This window comes from Achroia grisella, unplaced genomic scaffold (genome assembly GCF_030625045.1).
Source record: "Achroia grisella isolate CSIRO2021 unplaced genomic scaffold, CSIRO_AGI_Agris_v1 utg1360, whole genome shotgun sequence".
Lineage (NCBI taxonomy): Eukaryota > Metazoa > Arthropoda > Insecta > Lepidoptera > Pyralidae > Achroia > Achroia grisella.
The window spans coordinates 3,893,548-3,920,634 of record NW_026712626.1 but is presented as its reverse complement, the minus strand read 5'-3'; the positions used below and the strand labels follow the sequence as shown (position 1 = coordinate 3,920,634).

At 35.6% G+C, this 27,087-nt stretch overlaps 1 protein-coding gene across 10 annotated transcripts in view; it reads left to right on the top strand.

Moving 5' to 3' along the window:
• The window catches only part of LOC131855384 (protein daughterless-like), a 166,940-nt gene that overhangs the window by 124,506 nt on the left and 15,347 nt on the right, over window positions 1-27,087 (top strand). For 8 of the 10 annotated variants that reach the window (XM_059206664.1, XM_059206663.1, XM_059206665.1 and 5 more), the window contains 5 exons: window positions 7,406-7,586; window positions 9,236-9,372; window positions 10,083-10,268; window positions 14,723-14,854; window positions 21,296-21,364. In XM_059206664.1, the coding sequence (XP_059062647.1) occupies window positions 7,406-7,586; window positions 9,236-9,372; window positions 10,083-10,268; window positions 14,723-14,854; window positions 21,296-21,364 (705 nt within the window). The remainder of the gene's footprint in view (window positions 1-7,405; window positions 7,587-9,235; window positions 9,373-10,082; window positions 10,269-14,722; window positions 14,855-21,295; window positions 21,365-27,087) is intronic. The other 2 variants (XM_059206661.1, XM_059206660.1) reach the window with 1 other exon arrangement.

Below are 27,087 nucleotides of genomic sequence, written 5' to 3'. Positions count from 1 at the left end.
TAACGGTATATAAAGGATTAGTAATAGAACAATCCGCAGACGGGCCGCCATGTTTGTTACCGGATGAAATCCTGAAACGTATCCGTGACCAACGAAAATATTCATTGAAGTGAGTCATGCATCTTAGAATCGAATATAATAACCAGCAGCCAACCGCTGTTTGTGTACGATTTCAACATGTGCCCATTAGTAGGCCACGGATTTGAACCTATACCCGTGCTGTACGCGACCACTGCCCAATTTGGTTTACAATAGCGTACGCTGGTCAGTAAACACCTTGATGGTAATGTACACTTGAGTGCACGGTGTCGTATACACTGGAATTCATAATAATCTTTCGCTCCAATGGCAACTAAATGTAATAATAATAATAAAAATCATTCCAATCGCTGTCGGTGAACGGTCTTATCCCAACCAGTCTGGAGCAACATCTCAGACGGTTGGGATTCCGAGGCGGCTCACTCCCGGGAAAGATGCAGAAAGCGGTGCTCTTAGATTCTGCCCGCATTGTACGCCGGTTTCTCTCCCTGGGGCCCTGAACCCCGGCTGACTGTGCTTCTGCCGGGGGTAAGTTGCCATCTCCTCTCCTTAAGAGGGGAGATGAAAATTTTTGGAAAAAAACTAATAAAAAAAAACAGCAGTAGCTGAAAGAATATAAAAAAATAATAATAATCTCAGGACAATTCACACAGCGCCATCTAGTCCTAAGTTAAGCTAGCTAAAGCTTGTGTTACGGGTACTAGATAACTGATACAAATACATAGATATTTATTTCGTAAATACATACATAGAAAACACACAGACCGATTCAAACAATCCTACTCTTGAAACAAATGTTTGTGCCGTGCGAGGAATCGAACCCGCAACCATCGGACGTAAAGTGTGCTAGACCGCTAGTCCGATATATCAAATCTACCGTCAGTACGGAATGATTTAGAGATGAGAAGAACTGACAAGAAACTCAGCTCGTATTCTTTTTAAATAAATGTTGTACATGTTTACAATAATACAGATACATTTAAATTCAAATTTGTGAGAATAGAGTGACCGCCAGCATATGCTATTGCAACAGCAAATAGTCTAATCAGTGTTCTAATCATATGTCAGAAATCATAACGATTGTCACAGAACAATATACTATCACCCTTGTTAACCAACCCCCCAATATTCCTTTCATATTCAGAGCCACTCCAATTTTATTACTAACTAGCTGTACCAGCGACTTCGTCCGCGTGGAATGTAACTTTATTTTTCTAAAATAAAAGTAGCCTAAGTTATTATTACATTACATCGTCTACCTGCCAAAAAAAGTCCCGTCAAAATCGGTCCAGCCATTTCAGAGATTAGCCGGAACAAACAGATAAATGATAAAAACTGTAAAAAATGTTATTTTGGTTTATGTACCGTATCTACATATATTCACATGCATGTAGTAAAAAACGGTTATTTCAATATTACAAACACTACAATTTATTTATATGTATAGTATAGTATATATATTCATAAAACATGTAATAAATATATTTACATATAATAACCACAGTATATACATTTTTTTTTTATTTTATTAGGTCACCAACGAGGTTTACACCCACACTCTTACATTATATATATTACATTACAATCTATTTATACTAAGCGCAACATTAATTATAGGCAACTACGACATTTATATAACAAATTTGTGCCTACAATTAACAATTAACAAAACATAAAAAATAACTTAAAATTCTACCTATATAAAACCTGTAATTTAATATAGTTAATACAATATTTACTTTACAAAAGAGAGCCATTCGCTCCATTTATGGTATGGGTTCCAGGGAGTCATTGCGAGAGTGTTTTAAGGAATCAAATATCCTCACCGTTGCTTCTCAATACATTTATGAAAATATCATCTATGCCAGAAGGAATATAGACAGTTTCAAAAGAGTTAGTGATTGCACTAATAAAACCTTACGTAACAATAACAAACTGATTTTACCTAAATGTCGTTTGGCTAAAGTTAGTAATTCGTTTTATGGCAATTGCGTAAGGTTTTACAATAAAATACCAGAGTCTGTTATAAATCTGCCAGAAAAAAGATTTAAATGTCAAATAAAACAGTTACTTTGCAAAAAAGCTTACTATAAAATTGAAGAATTCGTTAACTATAATAATGTTTTTATAGAAAAACTTTAAATCTATAGCACTGACAATATTATCTGATTACATTAATATTGAGTGCGTAGCGACTTCTATGTTGATTATCGCATGCCTCTTACTTGTTAAACTGTAATTATTTATATAAAAAAAAACATCTATTAAAAAGAGCAACACACAAGTTTCTTGCTCATTCTTCTTGTGATGAATCTGCATTCCGAATGAGTGGTGGAATCAAAATATGACTATTCAAAAGTGCTTGTACTGAGTTTATTTGAATAAAGATTATTTCTATTTCTATTTCTATTTCTATTTCTGTTATATAGGTTTTCGTTAATTAAACAAAAACATTGGGCAAATTGTGTATAAAAATCATGCCATTGAGTAAAATTATGTAAATTAATACTAAATAAAAAAAACCAGCTAAGAGTATATCAGACAGGTCGTGACAGGTGCTGATATATCTGCAGACTCTACAAAAGTATATTATTTAAGTTATTAACCTGTGGGCTAATTATGTAACTTCGTTCGCAACGATTTTCGTATGTAACGTAGTGAAAATGACGTCATCTGTCAATAATGCGATCATATAGACGCCATTTGACGCTGTCAACTAGCATTGCAACGTAAACGCAACTTTACATATCGATAAAAATTATTTCTATCGAATGTCGATTTAGTAACCTCGTTGCAACGTCACGTAATCGCTATTTTGCCGAAATGACAGCGTGGAATTGAAACGGTTTTTACATTATGAGAAACAATTTAGAAGGTGTTTCTTTTGGTTACAATCTTTAAAATATCAGCATTAGCAGCATTATTTATCTTGTTTTGGTAATTTTCAGTATTACATATATTTTTATTATATTAAATATTACGTAGAAAGTCGTGAAAAGGTTTTAAATTTATTAAAATGGGAAAATTGTCACGACTCACAACACGACATCAGTGTTGCCAATTCGATATTTTATTTTCGTCCCAAATCACATAGAATGTTGTATTAACTAGAGTAAATGTTTAATATAAAATTAGGGTTGATTATGATATTAATATAATTAAAAAACTATTTCAATGAATACGGTGCTCTGTGAACGGAATACAACGTTTATGATGCTCTGTGATTTGTTTAAAGTAAATAAATTTATTTGTTTAAAGTTTTTACAATTATGTACAAATTTAAAAAGATGTGCCCATATCATTTTAAATTTATATGGATACCTACGTACTTACCTAGGTATCTATAGCAGAAAAGAAAATTTAATTTGTAGGTTAGATTAATATTATTAATGATTATAAATAGTTTGTATAAAATATGCTTTTATATTCAAAATTATTAACCTTATTTTTTCATTAGAATAGAATAGACTTTCTTTATTTTATTTTATTAAATGTCTATTAATAAAATTAAAATAAAAGAACAAGTGAACGCTGCAGTATATTTTGTAATTTTTGAACGCAATAAAAATTGTTTCAAATCAACCAACTAGTGTAACAACCCAATAAATTAAAATGTATCCCTCTAAAGGTATAAGCTATCTAATGTACTGACTTTTTAAATTGGTCGGATTAACAATATTCCGCTGCAACTTCATAGTAGTGTTTTATCGATAGAAATGATTTATGTTGCGGTCATTCGACCTTACTTGATCGCATTTTTTAAATTGAAATGATTTCATATTGCATCACAACTTCAACAGAAACAATTTCATATCGTGTTACATAATTAGCTCACGGGTCTTAACACGAATAATTTTATGGCAAATAAAGGTATTTACCTCTCTCCACGTTTCGACTTGGTTGCATATGACTTTTTTTGGCAGGTAGCTGATGTAATATGGAGTAACTTAGGCTACTTTTATTTTAGAACATCTAAGTTAATTTAACTTACATGTTCTAAGTCCACGCGAAGTTGCGGGTATCAGCTAGTATTAAATAAGTTTAGAAACTATAGTTATAACTAACAGTACCCGGAATTTAACTTAAAAAAAAATTAATATAAAAGTTACTTAAGTTACTCCTTATTACATTAGCTACCTGCCAATAAAAGTCCCATCAAAATCGGTTCAGCCACTTCAGAGATTAGTCGGTACAAACAGGCAGACAGATAGACAGACAAAAATTGTAAAAAATGATATATATATGTATGTATAGTAAAAAACGGTTATTACAATATTACAAACAGACACTCCAATTTTATATGTATAGATATATAGATATGTAAATACATTTATTGTATGTCTTATGAATATATGTATAATAAAATATATAGAAATATATATATAAAAAAAAAATGGTTTCTACGCATTCAAACAAGACAGAATGGCGTATTGAATATTTTGGAGTGTATATTTAAATTCATAATGCTCAAGTTCAAGTTATTTATAAAACGCCACTCGATAACGGATGACTTGGAGCTCGAAATGGATATTCAAATTAGGATTTCTGCACTAAAGAATAAGGTATTCTGTTCGTTGTTATGACTATTCAAAAGTGTTTAAATTTATTCGAATAAATGATTTTCTATTCTATTCGGCCCGTTGGTGCGAGCCAGCCAGCTAAGTTACCCAGAAATGTAAACGAGTTAATAAGAGGTGTGTGAATCTCAACGAGTCGCGTAGATGTATTCGTATGAAATAAATAGAAAATACCAAATTGTAAATTGAATCGTAATTATATACATTATAATGCAAATAAACAAACTCTTCAGATTTATAAAGTATTATAGTATAGACATGCTGTGGCGACTACAAAGAATGGGGTGAAGGTCATAATTATGTATATAATTATGATTTCTGTGTGTATGTTCACTGCAACTTAACAAACAAATTAACAGCTTCACACTAAATATATAGGAAAGAATATACGTTATTGAAAAAAAAATAAAAAAATACTGACTGTCTGTTCTTGCTAATCTCTAAACCGGCTAGACCTATATTGACGTGACTATCACTCGCAGATAGCTATTGTTATAAGGAGTAACTTGGCTACTTTTATTTATGTAATTTTATGTGTGTTTTATGTTTTAATAAAAAAAAAAGCATCCACGCGGATGTCGAAACTGATATTGTAAACGCGAAAGTTTGTGAGTATGGATGGATGTTTGTTACTCTTTCACGCAAAAACTACTAAACGGATTTTGATGAAACTTTAAAGTAATGTAGCTTATATAATATATCAGAACTAGCTACTCGCCCCGGCTTCGTGCGGGTGTATATGTATTATATACATAAACCTTCCTCTTGAATCACTCTATCTATTAAAAATAACCGCTTCAAAATCCGTTGCGTAGTTTTAAAGGTTTAAGCACACATAGGAACAGACAGCGACAGCGACTTTGTTTTAGCTTATAATTTTTTTTTTTAAATTAAATACAAATTTTCACAGATATATTCGTCCGTTACTTTTTTTAATTTACTTTAATATTATTATATTTCTTTAATTTCCACTTTTGTATAACTCCAGAGGAGCCTCTACCCGAGATGTTATATGTATGCTTATAAATTATAGGTGGGTGAAGCCGCGGCCACAGCTAGTAGGTGATAAAATAAATGAACAGTCGTTATGGGTTGCGTTGGCCGCCAGTGTACGTCCCCACAATAGGCTAATTGCACGTGGACTTTCTCGTGTCGCAAACAACGCTACAGATATGGATAGTTGCACACTTGAAACTTTCATTTACTAACTCAAAATCATTACACTGTATAAAATAAAGTCGCTGTCGCTGTCTGTCCCTATGTATGCTTAAATCTTTAAAACTATACAACGGATTTTGAAGCTGTTTTTTTAAGTGAGTCAAGAGGAAGGTTTATATGTATAATACATGTACATCCGTGCGAAGTCGGGGTGGGTAGCTAGTATAAAATAAAGTCGCTGTCGCTGTCTGTCCCTATGTATGCTTAAATCTTTAAAACTACGCAACGGATTTTGAAACGGTTTTTTTAAATAGATAGATTTTTTTTTTATAACACATGGGACAAACGAGCATGCGGCTCACCTGATGGTAAGTGATTACCGCCGCCCATGAGCACCCGCAACACCAGGGGAATTGCAAGTACGTTGTCGGCCTTTTAAAAAGGAATAAGCTCTTTTGAGTGATTCTAGAGGAAGGTTTATGTGTATAATACATGTACGTACACCCGTGTGAAGCCGGGGCGAGTAGATACAATTCACACCATTTAGGCCCAAGTTAAGCCAACTGAAGCTTGTATTAGATATATATTTTTCATAAATACATACATAATTGGTTTTTTTATGTTTGTTAATGGTATGGTGCACCCGCCTGCGCTATCGGTTTACGCTGGCGGGGCACCAGTGGAGGATAAGATGAGCATGAGGTCAGGTCAGTTAGCACATCGTGACAAATTCATCAGGAATTTATCACGATGGTTTCCAGGGGGCACCGCGTGGAGGTCGACCTGATATGGTACATTGCTAGTAATGGAGTCATGAGTCCACATTACTAATAATCACCTTCCTCCAATACATAATTGTTGAGACAACATAGATTGGTTAATTTTAATATCATATTTGATTAATTTATAAATGATTATAATGATTATATGAGTATAAATATCATATTTAATCAATTAATCAATTTTAACCATTTGAGACATCTTTGTCATCCGTATATCTTATATATAAAATTCTCGTGTCACAGTTTTCGTTCCCATACTCCTCCGAAACGGCTTGACCGATTCTCATGAAATTTTGTGAGCGTATTGAGTAGGTCTGAGAATCGGCCAACATCTATTTTTCATCCCCCTAAATGTTAGGGGTAGTCCACACCTAATTTTTTTTTATTATAAGGCAAAACAACGTTTGCCGGGACAACTAGTAATATATAAGAATTAATGATATTCTTGTGTTGACTGTATGTATGCAAATCGTAATTATTATTATTTTATATTTATATTATATTATTATACTTTGACGACCTCGGTCTACCACACCGCTTTACGACCGATGGTCGCGGGTTGGATTCCTCGCACGGCACAAATATTTGTATTCATGAGTATGATTGTTTGTATCGGTCTGGGTGTTTTCTATGTATAATATATATGTATTTACAAAAAAAAATCTATGTATATGTATCAGTTATCTAGTACCCATAACACAAGCTTTAGCTAGCTTAACTTGGGTCTAGATGGCGCTGTGTGAATTGTCCTGAGATTATTATTGTATTATATTATTATTATATCTGACGATTTTTTATACGATTGTTTTATACATGTAATTAACCAGGCGTTGCTTGTTTTGTTTGCAGTACGGCAGCGATGAGTTCGGACACGACTCGCCGAGCCGCTTCGCGTCGCCGAAGGGCGCGGGCGCGGGGGCGGGGGCGGGCGCCGCCTACCAGGAGCCCTACTACGCGGGCGGAGACTGGGGCGCGGGCTACTACCAGCCGCCGCCGCCCTACCACCACGACCCGTACGCCACCTCGCCAGGTAACGCACCGTCCACCGTCCACCGTCCACCACCGGATGACATCGCTGTGTTGGTGGCAGCTTGTCTTATATCTACAGCATTTATCACGGGGAGTGTTCTGAGGAATTGTTCGGATAAATACCAGCTGCAGAGTTTCACCACCGTACCACACGCCAGAAACTGAAATACCATCCTGATCATCTGGATGAATGGCGGTCTTCCACAGTGCGGTTTTCTAGAAACTTTTTGCCATGCACAACCACATTGTGGAATCACCTTCCAGCAATGGTATTTCCGAACCGATACGATATTGAAACCTTCAAGAAAAGAGCTTATTCCTTTTTAAAAGGCCGACAACGTACTTGCAATTCCCCTGGTGTTGCGGGTGCTCATGGGAGGCGGTAATCACTTACCATCAGGTGAGCCGCATGCTCGTCTGTCCCCAGTGTTATTAAAAAAAAAATAACCCGTCCTACTCGTGACCGGGTGCTGCTTGTCTGTCCGTCCCTATTTAAAAGAGCAACACGCAAGTTTCTTGTCCGTTCTTCTTATGATAAGACAGTTCACAAGTTCAAACTTGTGGCGTCGTGGTGGGCCAGGTCGATGTGCTCCCTCTAATATGATTGAGTGCAATGATGGCTGGCTCATCCGTCATACTCGTGAACGGGTGCTGCTTGTGGGGACTGGTCTGTTCGGGTTACGAACACTGATTAGACTATTTACTTTTGCAATAGCATATGCTGGTGATCACTCTATTCTCACAAATTTGAATTTTAGAATGAATCTGAAAAAGAATACGAGCTGAGTTTCTTGTCAGTTCTTCTCATCTCGAAATCATTCCGAACTGACGGTAGATTTGACATATCATAAGAGTCTGTAATAGACCTACATGAATAGAGATATTTTGATTTTTAAGTAGGTCATATATTGTTGCGTTAAGTTTTCCGAAAATAATAGTTAAGATTCTTAAAAACGGCTTAATCGAAGTTGGTGTAATTTATATGTATATATCATAGGTCTGAGAATTGGTCATCTATTTTTTATACCCCTGAGTAATAGGGTGGCCCACCCCGAATTATTTTTGTAATTTTTTTATATTTGCGACAGTAAAAAATACATATTATCCTAAATTTTGATACTGTTACCATCAATCTCTATTTTTAATAGCTATATTAATTTATATGGCATTTCTTTGGCATCTCTTTTTTATCGTAAATGTATACATATATAAATATATATAACTCAAAGGTGACTGACATAGTGATCTATCAACGCACAGCCGAAACCACTGGACGGATCGGGCTGAAATTTGGCATGCAGGTAGATGTTATGACGTAGGCATCCGCTAAGAAAGGATTTTGATTAATTCTACCCCCAAGGAATTAAATAGGGGATGAAAGTTTGTATGAAAGTTTGTGAATTTTAAACCGATCGGGCTGAGACTTTGCATGCATAAAGCTACTATGACGTAGGCATTCCCTGAGAAGAGATTTTGATAAATTCCACCCCTAAGGGGGATAAGTTAACGCGAACGAAGCCGCGGGCAAAAGATAGTTTATATATAAATATATACAACATTATAGTTACACGCTGTGTGACAGACGAGTCAAAGTGAAATGATTAGTGTTGTGGCTTTGTGAGGTTTCTAGAGATGTGTCGTTGGCTGCAGGTATAGCGGGCGCGCCGGCGGGCGAGGCCGGTGGCGGCGCGGAGCTGCCCCTGCCGCCGATGTCGTCGTTCCGCGCGGCCGCGCCCCATCACTCGCCCACAGACCCCATGCTCGTCGCCAAGCCACCGCTGCAGCCGGTCAGTGCGAACACAAACACAAACACACACATACACCCATACACCTATCCTCTCTACTTGACAGAGTTTGGGTGTGTGTGAGAGATAGTATCTCTATCTCTTACACCACACACACACTCTTAAACACACCCATACTCTCTCCCCCCTCTCCCTCTTCCCCCTCTCCTTCTCGCTCTCCCTCTCTCCCTCCCTCTCTCCCTCCCTCTCTCCCTCCCTCTCTCCCTCCCTCTCTCTCACTCTCCCTCTCTAGATAGATAGAGGTATCTCTATCTCTTACCCACACACTCTTGTCTAATTATGACACATATTTGTTATTTTTTAGATTTTGTCGTACTCTTGATGACCATATGTTCATGACAAATTTAATTTTGAAAAAAAGAAAATATTTTATTACATACTAGATGTAGCCGCGACTTCGTCCGCGTGGAATTTTACTTTATTTGTTACTCCCTATAGCATCTGCTACCTGGCAAAAAATTCCCCCGGCTAATCTCTGAAGTGGCTGAACCGATTTTAACGGGGCTTTTTTTGGAAGATAGATGATGTAATAAAGAGTAACTTAGGCTACTTTTATTTTAGAAAAGTAAAGTTAAATTCCACGCGGACGTATCTCGAGTACAGCTAATTCATTAATTAAGAGCGACGCTCTTGTCGGTGGGGTCTTATAGTCTACCTCAAGTAAATGGTATGTGGTGGATGGTGACCTGCAGATGTACGGCGGCGCGGCCAGCACGCCTGGCGGTGGTGGCGGTGGTGGCGCGGAGGCTGGCAGCCTGTCGTCGTACGGGTCGTCGCCGTCGACGCCTGTTCACTCGCCGCCGCCGCTGCACGCCCGGCTGTACCCGCCACTCAAGCACTCGCCCGCGCATCATCACGTGCAGCACCACAATGGACAGGTAGGCGGTGACACTATATCACCATCAACATCCTGACGATGATATCATCATGACTGTTAGAGTTCACATCAATATTGTAGGAAAAAAAGCCGATATTTTAAAATGATATTAAAAGAAGGTAGTTTGTGTTTAGTACTAATGAAGTACCCAATGTAAGGATTATTACAAATATTGTAAATAGCGCCATCTAGTATTTATAGACCGACCTACTACACTGACTTCGGTCTATAAATACGGAGGTCGGTAGTTGAATAATCCTCTTTCGTTGCGTGAGCCGCGGCATTCAGTCGACGAGCGCAGAGCGTGCCGGTTGTGTTTTGGATACTAAAGTGAATTGTATTTGAAATGGGTTTATCCCGGTCTTAGTTGGGCCTGGGGGGAAGCTGCAAGTAGTGAAGGTGAGTGTTAATGCATTCTAAAAGAGCCTTTTAAACCTACACCCGTGTCACAAGTCACGGGCGCTACTTGGGGTTTCCCTTGCGGTAGCCGGCTTCGAAGCCTAAGTCATGATCATTTATTGGTGCTTCTTACATTACCGTCATCTTCATGACGACGATATATCATCATCATTATCATCATCAAGACGACGGTATGTCATCATCATTATAATTTTTTAAATAGTACGATGATACCGAACAGTCGACTGACCGATTTTGAAGAGACTGATTCACAGATAGCTAATGTTATAAGGAATAACTAAGAAATTTTTGTTTTAGTGAATATCATCACATAGTATAAAACAGTCGCTGTCGCTGTCTGTCCGTCCCTATGTATGCTTAAATGTTTAAAACTACGCAACGGATTTTGAAGCGGTTTTTTTTTAATAAAAAGAGTGATTCAATAGGAATGTTTATGTATATAATACATGTACACCCGTGCGAAGCCGGGGCGAGTAGGTAGTAATATTATAAACGCGAAAGTTTATAAGTATCGATGTTTGTTATTCTTTCACGCAAAAGCTACTGAACGGACTTTGATGAAATTTTACACTAATATAGCTTATGCATCAGAATAACACACTATATTTTTTTTTTTAAATTGTATATTATGAAATTTATCATGAAACTTTACAATAATATAGCTTAGAATAGAATAGAATAGAAAATCATTTATTCAAATAAACTTAATTTAAGCACTTTTGAATAGTTATAACAATTTTTTTTTATCTACCGCTCGTTCGGAAACTGTCTCATCACATGAGCCAGCCATCACTGCACTCGACCATATTTTAGGGTGCCCAATGACCCGGCCCACCACGCCGCCACATGTCTGGACATTTTAGTGAGCATGACTACTCATTCCACTCGACCACGTCACAGCTACAAAAATTACTATATGGTAGTTACAGTATACGCACTTTATATGAGGATGCATGCGGCAATCAATACAAAAGCCGCTACGCTATCATATATCAAGAAAGCAGTATAAAAAATAAATTATAACGTTGTCCGCAAATAAACTTATGCATGAGAATAACACATTGGTTATATTTTTTTAATTTAACATAAGTGAAACCGCGGGCGTAGCTAGTAAAATTCCATAGCTATTATAATAACTATTATTGATATAGTTAATTAAAGCTTTACACGTAAAGATCGCTTTAATGTAATAACTGTAGTATCAAAGTAACAGCTCTGAATATTTTACTGTAGAACCAGAAATAGGATCACGCACACGTTACCACTCAACGGAAGGAATTAATACAAAATTCAAATTCAAAATTCAAAAATCATTTATTCATGTAGGACATTTTAGCCGCTTATGAACGTCAAATTTTTACACTATAATTTTATTTTTTTCCCTACCGTCCAGTTCGGTATATAGATCCAATTGAGAAGAACTGGCAAGAAACTCAATTGAATTAGTTTTTTTTTTAAAGCCAGTTTATTTACAATGTATATTTATATAGGTGTCTATGTCTAACATTAAATGAAAATTCAGTGCATGAACAACTATTGCCATGCACACTCGTCATTCAAGTAATCGTTTAGTGAGTAATAGGCTTTGCTCAGTAAATATGATTTAACAGATGTTTTGAATTTATTTAAGGGTAATTCCAACATATCCTTTGGTATCTTATTGTAAATTTTTATACCTATTCCCATAAAAGACCTATTAACTTTTTCTAAACGATACTTGGGGACAGCAAGTTTGTCTTTAAATCTTGTATTAATATTATGAATATTGCTGTTTTTTGGAAATAAGTCAAGATTTTTATGAACATATAGGATATTTGAATATATAAATTGAGAAGCAACGGTGAGAATATTTGCCTCTTTGAATTTCTCTCTTAATGAGTCACGACTCTTCATACAGTAGATCGCTCGAACGGCACGTTTTTGTAATATGAATATATTTTTAATATCTGCCGCTTTTCCCCATAGTAATATTCCATAAGAGAGTAAACTATGAAAATAACTAAAATAGACTAATCTAGCAGTATCAGTATCAGTGTACTGTCTAACCTTACGCACGGCAAAAGCTGCTGAACTTAGTTTCGCTGCAAGGCTTTGAATTTGTGCACCCCATTGTGTTTTATTATCTAGTGTGATTCCTAGAAAGACAGTAGATTCTATAAATTCGAGAGATTCGTCATTTAATTTAATATTGCAATTAGTATTAAAACTTTTAGACAGAGAGAAATTAACACATTTTGTTTTTTTAGCGTTTAACATAAGATTGTTAGTTGTAAACCAGTGCAGGAGACGCCGCAAAGCACTATTTACATCGTCATAATTATTAGTCATTCTATTAACTTTAAAAATCAATGAAGTATCGTCTGCAAATAATACTATGCCGCATCTATCCTGCATGGCATATGGGAGATCATTAATGTAAACTAGGAATAAAAATGGACCGAGAATAGATCCTTGAGGTACACCCATTTGCACAAGTGACCCGTCAGACGTAGCGTTGCTAACCTTCACTTTCTGTATTCTATCAGATAGATAAGATTTTATTAAATTTAAAGCATTGTCTTTGACGCCATAAAAAGCAAGTTTTTTTAGCAATGTATTATGATCAACGCAATCAAAAGCCTTAGAAAGGTCACAAAAAACACCTATCGCATCCATTTTAGTTTCCCATGCAGCAAATACGTGTCTAAGCAACTCTGCACCTGCGTCTGTAGTTGAACGACCTTTGGAAAAACCGAATTGACTATTGTGGATTAAATTATTTAAATTGAAATAACTGACAAGCTGCATAAGGATTATTTTTTCAAAAATTTTACTGAGTGCTGGGAGTATAGATATAGGTCTATAATTTATTGGGTCACTCCTATCTCCAGATTTATCTCCTGATTAATACAATACTATAAGACCTCAGTGGTGTAGCGGTTTGGCACACCGTTTTACGTCCGATGGTCGCGGGTTCGATTCCTCGCACGGCGCAAACATTTGTATTCATGGGTATGATTGTTTGTATCGGTCTGGGTGTTTTAACTCAAATTCAAATTCAAAATATCTTTATTCATGTAGGTCTATTACAGACTCTTATGATATGTCAAATCTACCGTCAGTTCGGAATGATTTCGAGATGAGAAGAACTGACAAGAAACTCAGCTCGTATTTTTTTTTAATGTTGTACATATTTACAATAATACTATTTCATTTAAATTCAAATTTGGGAGAATAGAATGACCATCAGCATATGCTATATAAAAAAAATCAAAAAATCTAATCTGTGTTCGCAACCTGAACTAACTGACTGATTATCTTCCGATAGTCGCGGATTCGTTGCACAGTACAAACGTTTCTATTAATGACTATGATTGTTTGTATCGGTCTGGGTGTTTTCTATGTATAATATGTGTTTACGAAAAAAATATCTATGTATTTGTATCAGTTGTCTAGTACCCATAACACAAGCTTTAGCTAGCTTTACTTGGGTCTAGATGGCGCTGTGTGAATTGTCCTGAGATATTATTATTATTAAATATATGACATTCTAGTCTATGTATTATTCTGATGCATAAGCTATATAATTTTAAAGTTTCATCAAAATCCGTTGTGTAGTTTATGCGTGAAAGAGTAACAAACATACTTATATAACTACTATTATAAACTTTTATAATATTACTAGCTACTTGCCCTGGCTTCGCACTGGTGTACATGTATTATATATACATATAAACCTTCCTCTTGAATCGCTTAAAAAAACCGCTTCAAAATCTGTTGCGTAGTTTTAAAGATTTAAGCATACATAAGGACGGACAGACAGCGACAGTGACTTTGTTTAATACTAGTTAGCCACCCCGGCTTTGCACGGATGTACATTTATTATGCATATAAACCTTCCTCTTGAATCACTCTATCTATTAAAAAAAATCGCTTCAAAATCCGTTGCGTAGTTTTAAAGATTTAAACATACATAGGGACGGACAGCGACAGCGACTTTGTTTTATACTATGTAATGATTAAGATGTACAAGAGGTAACTTTTTGCAATCAACAGCAATCGAACTGGGTATCGAGCGGGGTGTCGTCACCGCCGAGCGCTTCCACGCCACACGCGCCGCTCGCTGGTGGTGCGGTGCTGCCCAACGGTCACCACCAGCACGTCGCCGTGTTCCCACCACCGGTCATGGTGAGTTTTTTTTATTATTTTTTACACAATACATTACCCATCGAGGGGTCTAAGACTCTCTCGTACTCTCTCTAGACTAGGAACTAGTGGAAGGATTCACAGAGTCTGAGAACTGGGGGAAAGATGATTGTTAGTAATGTGGACTGATGATCTTATTCCTAGCAATGTACCATGTCAGGTTGACCTCCACGGTTCTACCTGGAAACTGTGATAAATTCCTTGTGAATTTGTCACGATGTGCTAACTGACCTGACCTCATGTTCATCTTATCATCCTCCACTGGCGCCCCGCCAGCGTGTACCCTTAGGTGGGTGCACTATTACATTATCATTCATAAAAAAACAACCCTCTTCCCTTCAGGGTGAGTTGTACCGCGCGGTCATTGTGTATTTAAAAAGTTGATGGTCGGTAATTAATCTTCACTATACGTATATATATAGATATTGTAAACATGTACAACATTTATTTAAAAAAAATACGAGCTGAGTTTCTTGTCAGTTCTTCTCATCTCGAAATCATTCCGAACTGACGGTAGATTTGACATATCATAAGAGTCTGTAATAGACCTACACGAATAAAGATATTTTGAATTTGAATTTAATGTAGATAGATTAGTAAGCTAAACTGACGGCCTCGGTGGTATAGCGGTTAAGCAGATAACTTCCAATGGTCCCGGGTTCGATTCCTCGCACAGTACAAACGTTTGTATTAATGGTATGATTGTTTGTATCGGTCTGGGTGTTTTAGCACACAGATTATCTACCGGTGGTTCCGGGTTCGATTCCTCGCATATTACAAACGTTTGTATTCATGAGTATGATTGTTTGTATCCGTCTGAGTGTTTTAGCACACAAATTATCTTCCAATGGTCCCGGGTTCGATTCCTCGCACAGTACAAACGTTTGTATTAATGAGTATGTTTGTTTGTATCCGTCTGAGTGTTTTAGCACACAAATTATCTTCCAATGGTCGCGGGTTCGATTCCTCGCACAGCACAAACATTTGTATTGATGAGTATGATTGTTTGTATCCGTCTGAGTGTTTTAGCACACAAATTATCTTCCAATGGTCGCGGGTTTGATTCCTCGCACAGTACAAACGTTTGTATTAATGAGTATGATTGTTTGTATCCGTCTGAGTGTTTTAGCACACAAATTATCTTCCAATGGTCCCGGGTTCGATTCCTCGCACAGCACAAACACTTTGTATTCATGAGTATGATTGTTTGTATCCGTCTGAGTGTTTTAGCACACAAATTATCTTCCAATGGTCCCGGGTTCGATTCCTCGCACAGTACAAACGTTTGTATTAATGAGTATGTTTGTTTGTATCCGTCTGAGTGTTTTAGCACACAAATTATCTTCCTATGGTCGAGGGTACGATTCCTCGCACAGTACAAACGTTTGTATTAATGAGTATGTTTGTTTGTATCCGTCTGAGGGTTTTAGCACACAAATTATCTTCCTATGGTCGAGGGTACGATTCCTCGCACAGTACAAACGTTTGTATTAATGAGTATGATTGTTTGTATCGGTCTGGGTGTTTTAGCACACAGATTATCTACCGGTGGTTCCGGGTTCGATTCCTCGCATATTACAAACGTTTGTATTCATGAGTATGATTGTTTGTATCAGTTTGTGTTGTATGTATTTATAAAAAACATAGTTGTCTAGTACCCATAACACAAGCTCTGTTTAACTTGAGACTAAATATGGATTTCAGGGATTCTATTATGATTATTATTATTAAAATTACTAGCTACTCCCCCCGGCTTCGCCCGGATGTACATGTATTATACATATAAACCTTCCTCTTGAATCACTCTATCTATTAAAAAAACCGCTTCAAAATCCGTTGCGTAGTTTTAAAGATTTAAGCATACATAGGGACGGACAGACAGCGACAGCGACTTTGTTTTATACTATGTAATGATGGTGATTAAGATAACATTCATCACTGTAAATGGAATTACAGTCGAGAAGAATGAGGAAACTTGCCTGTTGTGCTTTTAAACAATTCAATAACTTTATTTTTCACTATGTAAGATTACATAGTTCTTCACAACTCAAGCGAGCTCACCAACACGTGTTTGAATTGTTATCGGTGTTTCCTTCACCAGAAAGTCAATCAGTAGTAATAAATTGCAGCAGTAAGTTTTTTTGTGCTGATCAGAATCGAATCCTCGACCGTTGGTGTTATAAGCCGAGGTCCAATAATATGATTATCAAATATTAACTTCTTCAAACCAACATTTTAGCTTACAAATTACCTAATTACAATAAAAATGTGTCTTTAAATTTGTCTGTCCGTCTGCTATTAACGATATATCAAGGTTATACCATTATATTGAACTCAATAAATTATACATTGGTTACGAGTGGAAACTTGTTCTTCTAGTGGCCTATATTAAATGTCCCAAAACATATACATAACATATGTAAATGACTAGCTGTTCCCGCGACTTCGTCCGCGTGTAATTTAACTTGATTCTTCTAAAATAAAAGTAGCCTAAAGAACTAAAAATTATTTTGTTCGTCTAAATTTATTCGTTCCATTAGGTACTGATAGGTTCAAACTAATACATACATCCTCCATCATCCCTTATTTTATCCCCATAGGGGTTGAATTTATCAAAATCCTATTTAAGAGAACGTCTTCATCATAGTAGCTTCAATCTTTAATTTCAGTTCCATCAGTCGAAAATCTAAGAAGATTTATACAAACTTTCATCCCCTATTTTATCCCCTTAGGGGTGGAATTTATCAAAATCCTTTCCTACGTCATAGTAGCTTTATGCATGCAAAGTCTCAGCCCGATCGGTTCAAAATTGACAAAGTTTCATACAAACTTTCAACCCCTATTTTATCCCCTTGGGGGTAGAATTAAAATCCTTTCTTAGCGGATGCCTACGTCATAATATCTACCTGTATGCCAAATTTTAGCCCGATCCATCCAGAGGTTTGGGCTGTGCGTTGATAGATCACTATGTCAGTCACCTTTGAGTTATATATATTTAGATTGCATAAACTTATAAAATGAAATCTTCAAGTCTATGATGAATGGATTTCACCTGTGTAAGTGCGCTATATCCTATGTCTTACCATCATTTACCATACCATACCATAGGTAAGATCATCATTACCATAGGTAAGACCACGCGCAAACTAAAATTAATAAAAAAATCAGCTTTTCTTGTTTAAAAACCACATTTATATATATTCACGCCAGTTACTACATGAGGTAGACAGAAGACTGTGTAATGATTTATTTATTCTTCATTAGCGAGCCGTTCCGGGTTTGCACATGTATAAAGATATATAAACATGTACACCAAAACATATATGCATTTATAATCTATCTACATCTATACATGTAAATAAAATTGGAGTGTCTGTTTGTAATATTGAAATAACCGTTTTTTACTACATGCATATGAATGTAAATACGGTGCATGCACTAAAATATCATTTTTGAATTGTTGTCTGTCTGTCTGTTTGTTCCGGCTAATATCTGAAATGGCTGGACCGATTTTGACGGGACTTTTATTGGCAGGTAGATGATGTAATAAGGAGTAACTTATGCTACTTTTATTTTAAGAAAAATAAAGTTAAATTCCACGCAGACGAAGTTGCGAGTACAGCTAATTTATTAATAGAATAGAAAATCGTTTATTCAAATAAACTTAATTTAAGCACTTTTGAATAGTCATAAAATTTTTTTTTATCCACCGCACATTCGGAAAGCTGTCTCATCGCAAGAAGAACGAGCGATAAACTTGTGTATTACTCTTTTAAATAATCCTTGTAAGTTCACATTTACAAGTCGAAACGTGTGAATACAAACTACCAACCAACAATATTATAGGATTACCGACCATCAATGAATTTGAATAGATACGTAATATGACCTTCGTCAGAAGCGACCGATTGCGCCGCCAAATTATATGTAAATTGTAATCTATTTTTCCATAGATTTAGTTTGTAGTGGGCATGCCTACATGCATGGATGTAACTAAAATTTGATCCTAGAAAAAAAACATATGATTTTGTTTTAAACAGCTCGACCAGTGTTATATAGCGGTTTTTTAGATTATTGTTTCCGTAAAATAGTATTTTTAATGTAATTAATATGATATTTGTGAAAAATTTTGTTTAATTTTATTTTTAATGAATTAATAATGAAATATTATAATAATGATGTCATGTTCCTGATAATCGTTTTTATTTTTATTATATTTGTTGAATAATAATAAAATTTTATGTAATATTTCATATTATTCAAAATTAATTTTGTTTAATTATTTTTCTTGAATTATGAATATTTTAAAATTCATATCATATCTGTGAAAAAAATACATTAAAGACAAGTATATAATACATACAGATTACAACCCATATATATGTATACAGAGATATACCAAGGTATACCCAGTGGAGTATAAATAAACCTTAACAATATTCCCAAAGATGCAAAATGGAAAATTGAAAATGAACCTCAAAACCTTCAGGAATATTTTCTATTACCGCATTTCCATTTTGTTTCTCGCTAGATATGGAAGTGGTTTAATTTACTTACATGATATTACCAAGGTATACCATTTACAAATAGAAATAGAAATAATCTTTATTCAAATAAACTCATTACAAGCACTTTTGAATAGTCATATTTTGATTCTACCACTCATTCGGAATGCAGACTCATCACAAGAAGCAATATTAAAAAAATGCTTATATCCTGGTCCAGCTATCAATCTTTTGGATATATCCCAATATTTTATTTACAGCTTGTATAACATTTTGTTTTATTTTTAATTTTTTTTTTTATTAATCTTTAATTAATGTGGTACCAGTACGTTGAGTTATGTTGAGCTTGTACATACATATTAATATAATTTAAATCTTATGACGTGAATATATAAGATACAAATTGTAACGTAAGCTTTAATGTCAGAATAGAGCAATTAAGATCCGGTTTTTTCGAGATTTTATTCGTTATTGTAATTTAAATCGTATTGGTACCGCATTAAGGTTGTGTTTTTGTTTTGTTGTAATCAGCGACAGTGTGGAGCTTGCGCCCGTGTCCCTTAGTGTTTTTTTTATGTAGTGACTAGTTTATGTGGAATTTGTAGTTAGAAATTTCAGGCAACCAGTTTGTACGTAACAAGTATTTACATGGTTTTTCCAAAAATGAACTTAATTGACTATATCAGAAGGTTTAGTTTTAAGTACGTCTACATTGTTCGAAATTCGCCGTGAAGTTGACGTGAAATGACCTTTCTTACCATGACTTTAAAGTATGAAATCGCATACCTTTCTACTCCTAATAAACGTATATTTTTACACATTTTGTGGCTAATATTTAATTGTGTAACTCAAAATATACTTATCTATCTGGCCCTAATTTTCCAATTTCATTTAACTTAAGCTACATAAAGCTAGACTATCTTCTTCTCTAGCCCATTATGTTAAATTTCACCTAAACCTAAAAAAGCTACGTAAAACTAATATGTATTTTTACACGTTATGTGCCAGCTTTCCTAAACTAAGCTATATAAGCTAGAATATTGTGTTTCATCTTTATCTAAAAAAGCTATATGGAAGTTGACTATCTATATATCCCTCCGATCGATCCCTTTCCAATTTAAACGGGGATCGAAATTACGACGTCCTGAGCCAAGTTCCGTACCCCTAGGGGTGCCCTCAGACTAAAGTCGTATCCGTCAGGCGGGAGTTGGCCTTCAGCCGCTCCATAAGAACTTCCATTGGTTTAAGTGCCATCTGCACTCGGCCCCTATCGTTCAGTGAAGCGGTAAAGGCCAGCTGCGGCCAGCATTAGAATAGTTGGAAAAACATATCTATATGTCTTATCCAATATTTATATATCTTGTCCATTTGTAACATACAATTTCTTCTAAACGAAGCTACAGAAGCTACACTATCTGGCCCGCAATATCCCAACTCTCTCTAAACCAAGCTGTATAAGCTAAACTATATAGCCCACGATGTCCCAAGTACTCCTCAATTAAGCTACATACGCTATATGGCCCGTAATGTACCATCTATACCTATACGAAGATACAGAAGCTACACTATCTGGCCCGCAATATCCCAACTCCCCCTAAACCAAGCTGTATATAAGCTAGACTAAGTAGCCCCCAATGTCCCAACTACCCCTAAGCTAGGCTATCTGGCCCCTAATATCCCAAGTATCCCTAAACTAAACTACATAAGCTAGACTCTCATCTGCAATATCCTAACTATATCTAAACGAACATAAGCTAGACTATCTGGCCTGTAATGTCCCAACTAAGATAGACTAATCTAGCCTGCTATGTCCCAACTACACCTAAACTAAGCTACACAAGGCTAGGCTCTACGTACTCGGTACCCCCCGGCGCCGGCTCCCCGCTGTCGCTGTGTATACAACGGTAACTGGCTGTAGGGCGCGCCGGCTGAGCAACGGCAGCTCGACGAGGCTATGGTGTTCTTGCGTGAACATTCCGACGTGGTTGTAAGTATTGCTTTTGTTATAATTGCTAGTGTTAGGGACGCGGATATTGATTACTTATTTATTGTTATAACAAATTTAAGCCAATTTTATTTACACTTGGAAATAGTCATATTTTGATTCTACCACTCATTCTGGCTGGGCCTGTTCTGTAGGAAATAGGATAAAAATATACATATTGTGAAAATCTTAAAATCAATAATAGATTTATAGTCTTATATCTTTATTGAACGATAAATGCACAAGTGACATGGTTTTAACCATAATAATAATAATAATAAGCTCAATCAAGCTAAAGCACACTGTATAGGAGACAGATGGACAGAGATAACTGTTGACAGGAAAGCTTATTTAGCAGGTTATAGGCCCCGCGATATCTGACGGAATTTTCTGAAAAATATAAATAGATTCGTAGTTTATTATGGGGCATTATCACAGCAAACTGTTGTTAATTTTTTATAGTTCCCGTGCGATGATGCGATCTGCATCTTAGTTTTAAAGTTGTTTAAGTAATGTTAGGTATAATTATAGATTTGTCCTTTCATACATTAACGGCTTTCTGTTCTTACCTAATAATTAGCTGGTAGAGAATGCTGTATGGCATTAAGCTCGTCAAATTGTACATTTATATATATATATATAAGTTATAGACTTAAATAAATAAAAATATAATATTACATGACAGCCTTTCTCTGCACCACCTATGGTTGACTGGTAGAAAATGCCACCCTACTGGTGTATACTGTATTGTGTGCATTTTGACGACCTCGGTGGTCTAACGGTCTAGTACACAGCTTTACGTCCGATGGTCGCGGGTTCGATTCCTCGCACGGCACAAACATTTGTATTCATGAGTATGATTGTTTGTATCGGTCTGGGTGTTTTCTATGTATATTTTGTATGTATTTACGAAAAATTATCTATGTACTTGTATCAGTTGTCTAGTACCCGTACCACAAGCTTTAGATAGCTTAACTTGGGACTAGATGGCGCTGTGTGAATTGTCCTGAGATTATAATTATTAATATTATTAAAGTTAAATATATAATGAAATTTTTGTACATTTTTGTGGGTGCTCCTTTAAAGTTTAAAAAAAAGTTAGGTTGTATTCGAGAGGGAGAATGCCGTATGCTTTTTCTCCCGGCCAATCATAGTCACGCGGACGTAGTCGGGTACAAACACTAGTGTAGTTTATGTCACCTTATTGGAACAGTAATAATAGTTGTCTAGGATTATACAGCGTGTTTCTATTATAAGTCAACTGTTAAATCACAGTTAATTGACTGCAATTAAAGAGGAAACTTTAAATGACATAATAGTCGGTGGGAAGTTTGTAAAAGAATCATTGTCATTACGAGTACAGAGTGTGGGAAGATAGCATATGGCTGGCCGGTTGGAACGTAGATTGGACTGGCCAAATAATACGTTGTACAAAGTGTGCACTATTGTGTTTGAGTAAGAGGTAGCTTTGAGTTGCCAAATGAGATTTGTACAAAGTTTGCACTGTTATGCTTTTTTTTAATTATTAAATTTCACTAAGGTACTCACTTTGTACAAAGTGATCTATTTAGGTACCTCTGTATTAACTCATTGATTTTGCATATACAGTGGGTTGCCAAATTAATAGGGACAGTCACGAAATATTCGTTTTTTGTAAAACATTGGTCTATAATTAATTAAAAACGTCACTTTAGGCTATAATTATATTTAATAATATCAGACACATATCTTATAATGAATTTAGACTATAATAATTTAATATTTGAACAACTAGAAAATATAAACAAGTATAATAAAAATGATGATGGGAAATTATTAGTATTTTGTCACATTTCCTTTTGCTTCTATCAGTGCTTGAATCCGCCTCGGCATACTTTCAATACACTGTTTAGCACTTTCTTTTATTTTGGGATTGTGAAACCATACATTTATTAATTTTTCAATTAGTTTTACTTTGGTAGTTATGATTTCCTTAGCAATTTCCGCCTTGGTAATTTCCCACAAGTTTTCTATGGGATTCATATCAGGAGAATTGCCAGGCCAAGGTAAGACTGGAATGTTGTGGTCTTCCAAAAATTTGGTTAAACTCCTCGCTTTATGACATGGAGCTGAATCGTGCATAAACACGAATTCCTCCCCATTCGGGAACCATTCCTGAAGTTGCGGCAACAGGCGAGTTTCTAATACTTGCTTGTATTGGTCCTGTCTCATGGTTCCCTGGACGATATAGAGGTGCCCAACTCCTTTTGCGCTGATGACAGACCATACCATTATTTTTACAGGGTGTTTAATTCGTTCCACTATGCAATCAGGATGAAATTTCTCGCTTGGGCGCCGCCTCACGAAGTTACTTTTGTTGGCCAGAATTTCAAAAGTTGACTCGTCTGAGAAACATACCTAAAAAAATATAGAAACTATATTTTTTGTAAATATGATTTTATATAACACAAATAAAATTAACCATAGAACTGACCTTATTCCAGTCTTCAACAGTTTTCAGGCGGTGCTCACGAGCCCAAGCAAGCCTTTTCTTTTTCATCGCCTCTGTTAATCGGGGTTTCTTAACTGGACGATGACCTGTCAGGCCTTCCTCTGCCAACCTTCGCTGTATAGTTCTTTTTGAAACACGTATTCCAGATTCCTGTACTATCTGAGTTAAAAATCCAGCACTTTTCTTTCTGTTTTGCAAGCAGATATCTCGAATTTTCCTATCGGAACGTGTTGTTGTGATACGTTTTCTGCCACATTTGCCTTTTCTTTTGGGCGAAAGTGGCTGATTTTGATCTAAATTTATTTTTATTTTATTGACGGCAGATTTCGATATCCCGGCCAGTTGTGCTATCATCCTCTGAGAGTGATTTGTGTGTAGGAGAAGGGTTTTAACCTCGGATTTTTTTCTCGGAGTCAAATCTACCCCTCGACCCATAGCCAAAGCTGAAAATATAAAAATAAATTAAAATTGTTCTAAAATCCGCTCCAAAATACTTTAATTTTAATTATAGTAAAATATTACTTACTTGCAGGTATTGATTATTTCACAAAACCACTAAAGAACTGTTTAAAAGAATAATTTACGTGTTTCACTTTTACACGTGTGAACGACTGTGTGTCTCTCCCGTCATTAAAATATATTTCCAAAATAAACAAATCTCTCAGCACTTGAAATTCACTTTGAATTTGAGTTATAGAGACAAGGTGAACATAAAAACATATCAGCAAAAAACTTTTACCACTTAAAAACGTAGTCAAGACCACTTGAAGAACAAAAATTATAAAAAATGTGACTGTCCCTATTAATTTGGCAACCCACTGTAGTACATATTCAGTATGTACCAAGATTATGTTAAGTTATATAGAAAAAGAAATACAATAAAAAAATCAACCGAAATTGTATTCATGAAACATTTTCCACTGAAATTCACTTTAACACTGAATTCCTTAAGAAATAAAGAGATAATACTCGTAAAAACTTATTGTCAGTCTTCCAGTTTGTTTGTTTGTGAGAATGATGAGATTAATGAGTTTTCCACTTGTTCTGGATCTGGATTGAGTTATCGTTTATTTTTTTTTTATTTATATATTTAATTCGGATTACATCCATATTGTGTTATTAAACAACTTATAAAACTATGTTAGTAACTTATAACATACAGATACAGAGATACACTTAATTCATATCTGGGTCCACAATGCAACGATATCCTGTGCCTCTGGAGCGGACAATCAAATATATTCGCAACGTTAGTTTAGGACTTACCCTATAAAATATGTACATATAAAACTTTACAATACAACTTTTTTTATATATATAATAATCAATACAATCCGATCCGAGTAACGTAACAATGTACTTAGTAAAGTTGTAATTAAAACACTTCGCTTGTTATGAAAATATGCGATTTTTACCATGTAAAACGGTATGCTTTGATTGTTTTGTCGATGTTTTGTTATGTTTGTAGCATGAGCTTGCTGTTCTCATTTCACTGCACCTATACCTAAGCTACATAAGCTAGACTATGTGATCCGTAATGTCCCAACTACACCTAAACGAAGTTACGTAAGCTAGACTATGTGATCCGTAATGTCCCAACTACACCTAAACGATGTTACATAAGCTAGACTATGTGATCCGTAATGTCCCAACTACACCTAAACGAAGCTACGTAAGCTAGACTATGTGATCCGTAATGTCCCAACTACACCTAAACGAAGCTACGTAAGCTAGACTATGTGATCCGTAATGTCCCAACTACACCTATACGAAGCTACATAAGCTAGACTATGTGATCCGTAATGTACTAACTACACCTAAACGAAGCTACGTAAGCTAGACTCATCTGCAATGTCCCAACTATATCTTAACAAAGCTACATAAGTTAGACTATGAGCATAAGCTTGCTGTTCTTATTTCACGTAAATCTTTATTTTTTTATAACGTACAATTGTTGTTTAAGATTTAATACCATTATAATTAATGTTTAATTTAAAATTGATGATGATAAGCAATTGGATTAATATAAATGAAGACTTTATAGCGCTGTAACAATTACAGAACCATATCTTATATCTGGGAGCTGTATGGCTGCCCCTAAACTCTCCCCTTACAACTGTTATGATCACCTCACATCTGTAATGAATACTTGTCTCCCTAATTCACACACTGCACTGATAACAGCAATGGGGAACGAGGTGACGACGGCCTACTAGTAAGTGGCAACCGTCGTCTCAAATTACCACGTGAACCCCTGGCATCTCCTAAAGACTGGGTTTTCACCCCTTTCACTGCCAAATCTCACCCTTCGATAATATGTCCAGATGCCAACAACAAGATGCCCACGTGATGTTCTACTATAATGTGTTGGGTGAACAATGAAATGTTGTCACATGTTCCCACACCTACAACCGATTATTTCTTAAACGCACAATTTAATTTAGTTTAATTTAGTTACAACTGTTATATCCAATTCACATCTATCACCGATACCTGTCTCTCAAACTCGCACACTGCAAGTGAAATGTTATCACATGTTCCCACATCTACAACCGATTATTTCTTAAACGCACAATTTAATTTAGTTTAATTTAGTTACAACTGTTATATCCAATTCACATCTATAACCGATACCTGTCTCTTAAACTCACACACTGCAACTGAAATGTTGTCACATGTTCCCACACCTACAACCGATTATTTCTTAAACGCACAATTTAATTTAGTTTAATTTAGTTACAACTGTTATATCCAATTCACATCTATCACCGATACCTGCCTCCGAAACTCACTCGCTGCAACTGAAATGTCTTTCCCATAACTACAACCAATATTTTCTCCCCTGTTTACGTGCCACAACTTTTATACCTTTCTCCACAATACATGCATCGTCAATAAGAATATACAATAAATATTATAAAAAATGAGAATATATATAATAAATTTATTATCCAATTAAAATAAATGTTGACAAATAAAACCTATTACAAAACGTCCGCCTCATTTCCACGTTGCAGTGCCTAAAAGGTGCATATTACGTGTGTGAATTAATTCATTACTATATCATAATTGTGTAATGGAACGTAAATAAATAAATAAATAGTTGTAAATTTCCGTATAAATCTATATATAATAGCTTTAACAAAGGAAATTGTTAAGAAAGTTACTAAAAATTATGCAAAAGTATTTGTAACTTAGAATGTTTAATATCCACCTCCCTTACACCACCAACTTC